This window comes from Oncorhynchus keta, chromosome 36, assembly GCF_023373465.1.
Source record: "Oncorhynchus keta strain PuntledgeMale-10-30-2019 chromosome 36, Oket_V2, whole genome shotgun sequence".
NCBI classification, from domain to species: Eukaryota; Metazoa; Chordata; class Actinopteri; order Salmoniformes; family Salmonidae; genus Oncorhynchus; species Oncorhynchus keta.
Window position 1 is genome coordinate 13,247,800 of NC_068456.1, and position 12,935 is coordinate 13,260,734.

Consider the following 12,935-nt stretch of genomic DNA (forward strand, 5'->3'; position numbering starts at 1 on the left):
CAAGTGTTATTCACAGAATTAAAGATAGACTTCTCCTTAATGCAACCGCTGTGTCAGATTTTTTTTTTAAACGTATGGAAAAAGCATCATCTGAGTACGGCGCTCAAAGCCCAATCCAGCCAAAGAAATATCCGCCATGTTGGAGTCAACAGAAGTTAGAAATAACATTATAAATATTCCCTTACCTTTGATGATCTTCATCAGAATGCACTCCCAGGAATCCCAGTTTGTCAATAAATGACTGATTTGTTCCATAAAGTCCATCATTTATGTCCAAATAGCCACTTGTTGTTAGCGTGTTCTGCCCAGTAATCCATCTTCATGAGGTGCGAGCACTTCGTCCAGACAAAATCTTGACGAGTTCCGTTACAGGTCGTAGAAACAAGTCAAACGATGTATGGAATCAATCTTTAGGATGTTTTTAACATAAATCATCAATAAGGTTCCAACCGGAGAATTCCTATGTCTGAAGAAAAGCACTGGAACGAGAGCTAACTCTGTCGGGAGCGCGCGTCACAAGCCTGAGACACTCTGCCAGACCCATGACTCATTCAGCTCCCTTTACCCCCTCCTTTATAGCAGAAGCCTGAAACAAGTTTCTAAAGACAGTTGACATCTAGTGGAAGCCTTAGGAAGTGCAACTTGACCTCATAGACACTGTGTATTCGGTAGGCCAAGCTTTGAAAAACTACAAACCTCAGATTTCCCACTTCCTGGTTGAATTTTTCTCAGGTTTTAGCCTGCCATATGAGTTCTGTTATACTCACAGACATCATTCAAACAGTTTTAGAAACTTCAGAGTGTTTCCTATCCAATACTACTAATAATATGCATATATTAGCATCTGGGACAGAGTAGGAGGCAGTTCACTCTGGACACGCTATTTATCCAAAAGTGAAAATGCTGCCCCCTATCCCAAAAAGGATAAAACAATTCTGCAAAGAAGAGTGGGCCAAAATTTCTTCACAGTGATGTGAAAGACTCATTGCCAGTTATCGCAAACACTTGATTGCAGCTGCTACTGCTGAGGGTGGCACAACCAGTTATTAGGTTTAGGGGGCAATTACTTTTTCATATAGGGCCATGAAGGTTCGGATAGCGTTTTTACCTTAATAAATAAAATCATCACTTAAAAACTGCATTTTGTGTTTACTTGGGTTATCTTTGTGTAATATTTAAATGTGTTTGATCTGAAACATTTTAGTGTGACAAATGTGCAACAAAATAAGAAATCAGGAAGGAGGCAAATACTTTTTCACAGCACTGAACATGTGTGCTAATATATTTCGGCGCAACTGTACAAGGACAAAGAACACCTTAGGAAAGGTGCGTCACTCAGCATTTCCAGAGAGTCTGTGTTGCATGTGGTGGATGGCTGTGAGTAGTTTTCACACAGTATCCTGACCCAGCCACAGCGGGTAAATATGATACGAGTCGGAACAGGAAATCGTTAGACCATATGACACACTCCAGATAGGCCTTTATAGCAGCAGTAACCCAGCCTGCAGATGTATAGGTCACACAGACAATCCCATAGGGAGACCCTCCAAAGTCTTATTGGAGGTAGTGGTGCTGGTTTAGCTTCTAAGGCTAGGTCATGCCAACTTTCAAGGGGTCTGTGTTCATGTGTATCCTATCCACGATAATGAGGGTTGTTTACACACATTATGCAGTTCCAGGTGCATTACCTTAACCCAGGTGAAGGTTGGCCCAATCCATTAATCACAAATACCAGTGTGCTGGAGCTTCTTTTTCAAATATCCTTCCTAATATGCCAGCATGTTTAGACATTTGAGATATTAAGCACATTGTAAAAGTGTTTGACTCCCATTTTCTTGACTCTGTCCAGACGTAGACGAATGCCTGGACCCGTCAACTTGTGCCAACGGGAGGTGCTCCAACTTTGAGGGATACTTTGTCTGCTTGTGTAACGATGGATTCACACTCAGCTTAGATGGACAATCATGCGAAGGTAACATCCTAATTCTTTTCCCTAGTGTCTATCTCTATGTTTTATGTGACTTTCAAACGACAGCCCAAACCTGTATGGACAGTATTGCACAGCCATATTTAACATGAGTTTCTAGGAACCTAATCCATTTCTGTTTAATACCAACCATGGACACATAAAATTACGGCCAAATATATTGGCACCCTTCTGCAGTTATCTTGGTGAAATTCTGCGCAACCAAGTTCTAGCTCCGGGTGCCAATACTTTTGTCCATGCCACTTGTCTTTAGTTTCTCAATTAAAATTGTGAACATTAGTTTACAAAAATGTATTGGTTGTTTAATGTTGAAAATGTAATCACAAGTTGTGGTAACCAATATATATTTTTGAACTAATTTTAGAAGAAATAGAGAATTACTTAAGGAAACTACATGTGTGTTAATATATTTCGGCACAACTGTACAAGGACTGTGTTCATGTGTATCCTATCCAAGATAATGAGGGTTGTTTACACACATTATGCAATTCCAGGTGCATTACCTTAACCCAGGTGAAGGTTGGCCTAATCCATTAATCACAAATACCAGTGTGCTGGAGTTTCTTTTTCAAATATCCTTCCTAACATGCCAGCATGTTTAGACATTTGAGATATTAAGCACATTGTAAAAGTGTTTGACTCCCATTTTCTTGACTCTGTCCAGACGTAGACGAATGCCTGGACCCGTCAACTTGTGCCAACGGGAGGTGCTCCAACTTTGAGGGATACTTTGTCTGCTTTTGTAACGATGGATTCACACTCAGCTTAGATGGACAGTCATGCGAAGGTAACATCCTAATTCTAATCCGTAGTGTCTATCTAGTTTTTCATGGTTCTATTTGACTTTCAAATGACATCCCCAAACTAGCTCTACCAAGTCCCTGAATGATCTAGAAGACTGGATGACATTATAACTGGATGATGTCATAGTTTAGAGAATCACCCTTTTAGCCCAAGCTGAATTAGCCACTGGTTAGAAACTTCCAGAATGCCCATAAATATATACAGTATAATTGCTGCACAGAGTGAATGCTGTAAAAGTAAGTACTACCCCATAGTTACTCATTTGTTCGGGCACTGTTTGTATATGTGACATAGTTAATGACTCTGCCTGCCTTAGACTGTCAGTTTAGCCCAGCGAAGCACTTTTTCTTGGCTTTTTCCACAGTATTTCATGCCAGTCACAAGGCACCTTGCAATTGAGTGGTTTTGTTGTTTTCAGTAGTCCCAAGGTAAATGCATTCACACACAAAAAAGCATTTCAAAACGATGTCTAGATATCTAGCTTTGAATGTCCTGATCCAGTCCTGATGTTCACCATTGTCCATTTGAGTCAATTCCTACAACTCCCAAGATTCCCCTCTCTCTAACTGGGTAGAGTGGCCGGTGTGTGGCTTGAACTTGGTTCAACAGCAGGTGTCAAACAGTGGAGGCTGCTGGCGGGTGGATGGCTCATAATAATGACTGGAAGGACATCAAACACATAGATACCATTCCACTAATTCTGCTCCAGCCATTATTTTGAGCCCATCCTCCCCAATTAAGGTGCCATCAAAACCTCCTGTGGTGTCCCAAAAGTGCTTCACCTTAATCAAATATATGACAGGAGAGATTATTTCACAGAAAATAGTCATGTTCCTTGAGATTTGCCGGAGTTTAGAGTGACGGAAAGTAGCAAACAGCCATGCTCTGAGCAGAGCAGCCCAAGTGGAGCCGTTGCTATACTCACACACATGCAGAGCCAGCAGGAAGCAGGTGACACACAGAGAGGAGCAGCTAATTTACTAACTGAGGAAATTATTTATCATTTCTGGTTTCGGGCAGAACCAATCAGGCCTGGGTAGTGTAGGCCCTGAACGTCGCGGGCATGGGTAGGGTTCGGGCCGAGCTCTAGTAAACATTGGTCACAGAGATAATTTGAATTACACACCCACAGTCGGTTGAACACATATGAACAGCGCGACAGGTGGATTCAGCTAGCAAGTACTTTGATTCGGCTATGCAACTTTTTGACAAAAGGCGTGTTTCGATAGCTATGATGCAACTGTAGGCTAAATTAGATTACCAGACCGTATGTATGGTGGATTGACTAGAAATAAAAAAATACACGTGAAAATATATTTTGGGTAAAATTCCCCTTTAAGATTGAGACTTTGTAGGGCACTTTTATAAATCATTCAGGATTTGCCCGGCAGCTCCCAACTTTTTCAGAGGACCATAGTGCCCACAGTGAGGCTATTGGATCCTGCTGAATAAATCATGGAATTTCAATAACCAACTTGGTCTGTTTGGGGCAATGAAATGATATGAAACACTGAGTTGCCACTCAAGTTGCTACCACATATCAATGTCTTTTCATATTTCTCCCAATATGCCACATCAATATGCCGCTGTTACCTGGCCTACCTGGCCCAATTTGCCCTCTGGCACCTGAAATGATAAGAATTCTCTCTTTGCTACCTTGCTCAGGAGGTCTGTATCAAAATATGACTTATTCAATGTGAGGACACACTGGGCATTCAAGATGTGGTATAAAGTCCTCCAGCATTGACAATACTTTGAACACACCTGTGCATTAAATTGACATTATTGAAAGTATTATAAGTTCTAGACGTGTTATGCCTCTTGTTATGCATGATCTCATCCTCAAATAGCAATGGGCCATGTTGGATGTTATTGACTTTAGTGACACCGCTCAGAATTCTCAGTGCAGCACCCTGAGCCTTACTGCTTTTGTGTGATGGTTTGTGTGATGGTTTGTGTGATGGTTTTGCCTAAGAGTGTTGTGTGTTGTGCCACAGATGTGGATGAGTGCCAGGATGAGCAGGTGTGTACCAGGGGACACTGCCAAAACACTGAGGGCTCTTTCCTCTGTAACTGTGGGCCCGGCTTTAGGGCCTCCCCGGCAGGGGACCAGTGTGACGGTAAGACTCTCATTATCCTCTGACCTTTGCCATTACACACTGACTTATACCATTGTACACTTGCACGTACAATTACACCCTCACATACACAATTACACCCTCACACCCTCACATACACAATTACACCCTCAGATACACAATTACACATTTTCTCATTCAGTACAATGTCTTACTGTGCAGTGGATATTTGGGACACATTGGAGTTAGCTGTGTTTAGATAGATCTGAAAAAAGTTCTTAAAATATACGCAGTGTACAAATCATTATGAACACCTGCTCTTTCCACTACAGACTGACCAGGTGAATCCAGGTGAAATCTATGATCCCTTATTGATGTCACCTGTTAAATCCACTTCAATCAATGTAGATGAAGGGGAGGAGACAGGTTAAATAAGGATTTTGAAGCCTTGAGACAATAGAGACATTGATTGTGTATGTGTGCCATTCAGAGGGTGAATGGGCAAGACAAAATAATTAAGTGCCTTTGAACGAGGTATTGTAGTAGGTGCCAGGCGCACCGGTTTGTGTCAAGAACTACAACGCTGCTGGGTTTTTCACGCTCAACAGTTTGTCGTGTGCATCAAGACTGGTCCACCACCCAAAAGACATCCAGCCAACTTGACATAACTGTGGGAAGCATTGGAGTCAACATGGGCCAGCATCACTGTGGAACGCTTTCGACACCTTGTAGAGTCTGGCGAATTGATGATGTTCTGAGGCCAAATGGGGGGGGACTCAATATTAGGAAGGTGTTGTTAATGATTTGTACACTCAGTATATATAATAATCTGATAATGATTCAGAAGATTGGATTTCTGAACTGGTATCAATATTTTGTACATTGTTAATCTAATTGAATGTATTTTGAATGATGTAATGTACAAACACATGGTAGAAAATATCTAGCTACCCTAATTAAAACCATGAAACGGACTCAGCCACCGGTCGAGCATGTCCTCTATCTTCCCATAAAGCATAGTGTCTGTGTACGTCCATGATTGTGTGTGTGTGTGTGTTGCCTGTATTGAGAGCTGTCCCTTTGGTTGCAGATGTGGATGAGTGCCAGAAGCTGACCATGCCCTGTGACAGGGTGGGCCAGTGTGTCAACAACATGGGCTCCTACCACTGCAGCTGCCCTCAGGGCTACCAGCAGATCAACGGCACCAGCTGCCTAGGTATAGGCCACTCACTCCCTCCCTCACATACTCAAAACATACATGCAAAGACACATACGTGCACGCACACACACACACACACGCACGCACGCACGCACACATACTGACATAGATGCAGACACAGACACCTTCACACTCTCTTTGATGCAATAATTTGATATGCCTATAAACACACACACACACATACACCTGAACACACACTCTCACCAACACATGAACTTATTCTGACATACGCACACCCACATCATGTGAGCGTGCCAGAGAAGCTGACAGGCCAGGTGATTTCACATATCTCCCCTGCCTGTGGTAATGCTGATGTCATTCTTCATTATACGTGTGTACAAAGGAATCAGACACTGAGGCACCTGCAACAGTTAACAAGCCTCTGGCCTGTATCTCTCTCCCTTCCTCCTTCCTTCTTTTCCTGGTGTGTCATGTTGAATGACCTCACACCTGCGCCTTGGTCTGGCTGTCCCCAACAGATGTTGACGAGTGTCTGGACGACCCGGAGCTGTGTTCCCCACACGGGGAGTGTCTCAACGCTGAGGGCTCCTTCTACTGCGTCTGTGAGAGAGGCTTCGCTGCCGGCCAGGACAAACACACCTGTGAAGGTAGGCCACACAATAATATGACACCCTGCCTCTTCCAGTGATCTGCAGTTGTTGTGGCGGTGTTTCCCTGGGCCAAGAGGCTTGGTGAAATGCGATATAAGCCGAGTTCGAGTGATTAGAAGTGTTAGGAGGCTTCTCACTGATTCACTGACTCATTTTCTTCACCCAGTCACTCATTCATTCTCTCACTCACTCGAGTCGCTCTTTCTTTGCATCCACATGTGTTGGTGTAGTAGAAGAAAAATGCACGTAAGCACCTTTACCCTCCTATCGCAGAGAAGTGCATTGATAATAGAGGGGCTGTTACTCTATTTGCTGTGAATTGCCATGAATGGCGATCAGCGTTTACACACACACACACACACACACGCACACGCTCACACACGATCTATCCACAACACCAGTTCTTTAGCGGTGGTTTGATTGATAGCAGTGCCATGTTTGGTTGTGGTTTTCTCTGGTTCAACTGATGTGTATCTGACATTTATACGATGTTAGTCGGATGCTTGTCTAACGCCTCCGTCTCATGCCGCATGTTCCCTCCGCTCTGCTGGCTCCGTCTCTCTCCCTGCTGGCTCCGTCTCTCTCCCTGCTGGCTCCGTCTCTCTCCCTGCTGGCTCCGTCTCTCTCCCTGCTGGCTCCGTCTCTCTCTCCCTGCTGGCTCCGTCTCTCTCTCCCTGCTGGCTCCGTCTCTCTCTCCCTGCTTGCTCCGTCTCTCTCCCTGCTGGCTCCGTCTCTCTCCCTGCTGGCTCCGTCTCTCTCCCTGCTGGCTCCGTCTCTCTCCCTGCTGGCTCCGTCTCTCTCCCTGCTGGCTCCGTCTCTCTCCCTGCTGGCTCCATCTCTCTCCCTGCTGGCTCCGTCTCTCTCTCCCTGCTGGCTCCGTCTCTCTCCCTGCTGGCTCCGTCTCTCTCCCTGCTGGCTCCGTCTCTCTCCCTGCTGGCTCCGTCTCTCTCCCTGCTGGCTCCGTCTCTCTCCCTGCTGGCTCCGTCTCTCTCTCCCTGCTGGCTCCGTCTCTCTCCCTGCTGGCTCCGTCTCTCTCCTTGCTGGCTCCGTCTCTCTCCCTGCTGGCTCCGTCTCTCTCCCTGCTGGCTCCGTCTCTCTCCCTGCTGGCTCCGTCTCTCTCTCCCTGCTGGCTCCGTCTCTCTCTCCCTGCTGGCTCCGTCTCTCTCCCTGCTGGCTCCGTCTCTCTCCCTGCTGGCTCCGTCTCTCTCCCTGCTGGCTCCGTCTCTCTCCCTGCTGGCTCCGTCTCTCTCCCTGCTGGCTCCGTCTCTCTCCCTGCTGGCTCCGTCTCTCTCGCTGCCGATGCCTTGTTGCTCCTGGAAGAGAGTGGCTTTCATTTCTTTCGCATATGGTTTCTGCTTTTCTTCCACCAAAGACCTTGATGCCAGGAGTCTTGCCCCGTGCCAGAGTTGTTTTAAATGCCCTTTCCTGCAGTAAAAAAAGAGAAAAAACAGAGAAGGAAGCCTTTGAGCTCGCTGTCTAGACAAGGAGGAATATTTTCTGCTGTACTCTGTTACTCCTGATTTATGCAGGAGCTCAGGCTCAGTGTGTGTGTGTGTGTGTGTGTGTGTGTGTGTGTGTGTGTGTGTGTGTGTGTGTGTGTGTGTGTGTGTGTGTGTGTGTGTGTGTGTGTGTGTGTGTGTGTGTGTGTGTGTGTGTGTGTGTGTGTGTAAACGTGGACACGTGGACACGTGGACACGCGGGCGGGCAGCGTACCCACATACGTATGGAGTTCTGGACATCATAAGCAATTACCACCACAATAGTATTTTTGGTCGTAATCCAATTTGAACCTTTCATGTCATTTCACTGATCCTTTCACTGAGGAAATGAATTAGGGGGATACGCCATCGTACGTGAGCATCCTGCATGTTGTACAAGTCTGTAAAGCTGACAACAGGACATCCTTCAGCAGAGTTAACAGCAGATTACTTTTGCAGGTGCCATCACTGAGGCTGAGGGGTGGGATTCCAATTAGCTAAAGACAGACACATGATCCTCCCAAGCCAAAAGGAGGCAAGCAGAGGAAATAGCATTTACTGTTAGGGGAGTTCTCCTCTTCCCTCCTCCTGTGGTATAAATATGTTTTCAGCCTGAACATGGCTCCACGATAGGCCCCCGTGAGGTGGGGCCACGACCTTGTTTAATCCTGGGAACATGGGCCCAGTGAACCAGCAATAGGACATGGGCCATAAAACACCTCAGCGCCCCCCAGCTCAGCCCCCCCAGCTCAGCCCCCGCAGCTCAGCCCACCGCTTTCCCTGTTTATTTTGGACCAGCAGAACCACAGCTGAGGAGCAGACTGGGACTGAGGCCCGGACCACAATCAAAGCACAGGGGTCCCGGCCCACAGCTCTTCTACCCAGACTCCAGCTTGGCTTTAGTACAGTAATACCCCAAGGGGCCACAGACTGTCCTCCCCTGTAACAGCCAAAGGATGGTCTGACCCAAGAAGAAGGATGTTTGGGCTCCAGGGAGGGCCTGTTTGACATCTAGATTGAATTGGGTCCAGCAGAGATCAAGAGGAAGATGAAAGCTGCTGTGGCCTGTCACATCTGCTTCTGCCATTGTCTCTCTCTCTGTCTGTTTCATCTCTGGCTCTGATGACGTGAAGCTTTTTCTATGAGTCTCGGTCAACAGACTTTCAGGGTATTCAAGGACATCTAAGTCTTCAACTGTTTGGTGTTTGTTTCAAACACCCCTTGAGAACATTTTTTTTGTCGGCATATAGGGCATACCGGTATGCTGAGTTTGTGTGTGTACGTGTGTGTTTCTTTGCAGATGTCGATGAGTGCTCGCATGGCACCAGGTGTGTTGGCGGCTCCTGTGAGAACAGCCAGGGTTCCTACAGATGCCTGTGTGACAGTGGCTACCGCCTGCAGGCAGACACTGACACATGCCTGGGTTGGTAACACTCTGTCACACAACTACATATCCCATCATTCTCTATGCCGATCATGATTTCCTGAGGACCACAATTCAAGCATCGCTACTGTGTTCAGTTCAGTGGGGTGTATAAGTGTTTAGCTGGGTTTTGACTGGGATTCTGTGGTTCTGTGCTCTCCCAGATATCGACGAGTGTTCAGAGTTGGGGCGGAGCATCTGTGGGGCGTGGCAGTGTGAGAACATGGAGGGCTCCTATAGGTGTGTGGTGGACTGCCCCCCTGGACACAACCATGGCCCAGAGGGCATCTGTATGGGTGAGTCGGCATCATCAGGGCAGCAATAGCCCTGCAAACTTTCAGCTATCGCCCCATCCAATCCTTTGCTTTAAAATACCCATGCACTCCTATTCCACACATGTATCTCATCTTACCCTCCTCCATCCATCCATCCATCCATCCATCCATCCATCAAAACTCACCTTACCCCCTCACCCATCAACACACCTTTCCATACCATTCCCCATCCATCTACATACATTTTTGTTCTGGCCTATCAACTGCTTTTTGGTGGACAGTGAGCACTACAAAGAGTCACCTTGGCTTGACATTTGTACATGTACACTATATAAACAAAAGTATGTGGAAATATCTTTACATTTGTGGATTTGACTATTTCAGCCACACCATTTGCTGGCAGGTGTATAAAATATAACACACAGCCGTGAAATCTTCATAGACAAACATTGGCAGTAGAACGGTCTTACTGAAGAGCTCAGTGACGTTCAACGTGGCACCGTCATAAGATGCTGCCTTTCTAACAAGTCAGTTCATCACATTTCTGCCCTGCTAGAGCTGCCCCGGTCAACTGTAAGTGCTGTTATTGTGAAGTGGAAATGTTTAGGAGCATCAACGGCTCAGCCACAAAGTGGTAGGCCACACAAGCTCACATAATGGGACCGCCGAGTGCTGAAGCGAGTAGCACATAAAAATGGTCTGTCCTCGCTACCGAGTTCCAAACTGCCTCTGGAAGCAACTTCAGCACAAGAAGTGTTTGTCGGGAGCTTCATGAAATGGGTTTCCATGGCCGATAAGCCGTACACAAGCCTAAGATCACCATGATCAATGCCAAGCATCGGCTGGAGTGGTGTAATGCTCGCCTCCATTGGACTCTAGAGCAGTGGAAACGCTCCAGTGCCAACTGTAAAGTTTTGTGGAGGAGGAATAATGGTCTGGGGCTGTTTTTCATGGTTCGGGCTAAGCCCTTTAATTACAGTAAAGGGAATGTTTTATCATAATTATATATATATTTTGTACCTCTACCCCTTTTTCTCGCCAATTTTGTGATATCCTGTTGGTAGTTACAGTCTTGTCCCATCGCTGCAACTCCCAAACGGACTCGGGAGAGGCAAAGGGCGAGAGCCGTGCGTCCTCCGAAACACGACCCTGACAAGCTGCTCTGCTTCTTGACACACTGCTCGCTTAACCCGGAAGCCAGCCACACCAATGTGTCGGAGGAAACACTGTCCAGTTGGCGAGCGAAGTCAGCTTGCAGGCGCCCGGCCCGCCACAAGGAGTCGCTAGAGCGCGATGGGACAAGGAAACTCGGACAACGCTGGGCCAATTGTGCGACACCTCATGGGTGTCACAGCCGGCTGTTACCCAGACCCTGACAAGCTGCTCTGCTTCTTGACACACTGCTCGCTTAACCCGGAAGCCAGCCACACCAATGTGTCGGAGGAAACACTGTCCAGTTGGCGAGCGAAGTCAGCTTGCAGGCGCCCGGCCCGCCACAAGGAGTCGCTAGAGCGCGATGGGACAAGGAAACTCGGACAACGCTGGGCCAATTGTGCGACACCTCATGGGTGTCACAGCCGGCTGTTACCCAGCCTGGGATCGAACCCGGGTCTGTAGTGGCGCCTCAAGCACTGCGATGCAGAGCCTTAGTCCGCTGTGCCACTCGGAAGGCCCCTAAATGGAAATCTTACTGCTACAGCATACAATGGCATTCTGGACGATTCTGTGCTTCCAAATTTGTGGCAATAGTTTGGGGAAGGCCCTTTCCAGTTTCAGCATGACAATGCCCCTGTGCACAAAGTGAGGTCCATACAGATATGGTTTGTCGAGATCGGTGTGGAAGAACTTGACTGGCCTGCACAGACACCTTTTGGATTAATTGGAACGCCGACTGCGAGCCAGGCCTAAATGCCCAACATCAGTGTCCGACCTCGCTAATGTAATGTAGAAGAGTGGAGGCTCTGTTATAGCAGGAAAGGGGGGACCAACTCCATATTAATGCCCATTGTTTTGGAATGAGATGCTTGATGAGCAGGTGTCCACATACTTTTGGTCATGTAGTGTATGTCTCTTGTATGTTTTGGGGGTTGGGGTGTGTGTCAATAGACTTTGCACCATCTTGTTGGTCCAGCTAACTCAAGCTTGTTCTCTACTAATTATCTCCACAGAACAGATTCCTCAGTGACCATAGTAACTCACTATGAGCATCTGTTGTGAGGCAGCAGCATTACGTCTGTTGCGTGTGCTTGTTTGGGGGTCTGGCGGTTGTTTAAACTGTTTGGGTTACACAGTGTTCCAGTTTAGAATGCTCTGTTTGCCAAGCTCAGCCGAGACAAGAGGACGTTTATGCGAGACATGTTTTGTCTACGGCTCGCCATGATTTTCCTAGTGTTCTTTTGTGATAATATTTGAGCATATTTATTACAGTCTTCGCAGAGTGTGGAGTCTAATGTACACACACACACACCCATACACACACACACAAACTCACTCACTCACACACACGCACACACACACACACACTGTTCATGCAAACATACACACACACTTTTTTCAGTGTGGATCTGCCTTTCATTTATTTTGTCCCTGCCTCTATATGCTTCGTGGTACTGTGCTTCTTTGCCTCTGGACACAGCAAATATGTTCAGCTTGGACTGTCATACTCATAATAAATGGCACCAATGAGAGATTTGCTTCAAAACCTGAGACTAGTTCCACTGCAGCTCAGTGGGTGTAGGCCTCTGCTGTTCTTTAGGTCAACTGGTCCTAATTGAGGAACCACCTCTACCACCGAGAGAAGAACAGGTAACTAAACTTTGACCCTTCTCGTTCTGCAGACATTGATGAGTGCAACGTCAATGCCACAGGGTGTGGCAGCCACGGCTTCTGTGAAAACATGGTCGGATCCTTCCGCTGCCTGTGTGACCGGGGCTACCAGGAGTCCCAGGAGGGCCTCGGCTGTGTGGGTGAGTAGGAGTGGGGTGTGTCAGTGTGGGTGGGTGGGTTTTGGGCGACAAAATCTCATTGATTGATTATCAGACGAGTCACAGGCTTCTGGTT

The 12,935-nt window shown here is 46.9% G+C and overlaps 1 protein-coding gene across 8 annotated transcripts in view; it reads left to right on the forward strand.

Annotated features, from left to right (window-relative positions):
- Window positions 1–12,935, forward strand: part of ltbp1 (latent transforming growth factor beta binding protein 1) — a 147,131-nt gene that overhangs the window by 103,722 nt on the left and 30,474 nt on the right. For 5 of the 8 annotated variants that reach the window (XM_052498504.1, XM_052498501.1, XM_052498502.1 and 2 more), the window contains 8 exons: window positions 1,850–1,972; window positions 2,652–2,774; window positions 4,789–4,911; window positions 5,960–6,085; window positions 6,568–6,696; window positions 9,478–9,600; window positions 9,765–9,896; window positions 12,713–12,841. In XM_052498504.1, the coding sequence (XP_052354464.1) occupies window positions 1,850–1,972; window positions 2,652–2,774; window positions 4,789–4,911; window positions 5,960–6,085; window positions 6,568–6,696; window positions 9,478–9,600; window positions 9,765–9,896; window positions 12,713–12,841 (1,008 nt within the window). The remainder of the gene's footprint in view (window positions 1–1,849; window positions 1,973–2,651; window positions 2,775–4,788; window positions 4,912–5,959; window positions 6,086–6,567; window positions 6,697–9,477; window positions 9,601–9,764; window positions 9,897–12,712; window positions 12,842–12,935) is intronic. The other 3 variants (XM_052498503.1, XM_052498507.1, XM_052498506.1) reach the window with 2 other exon arrangements.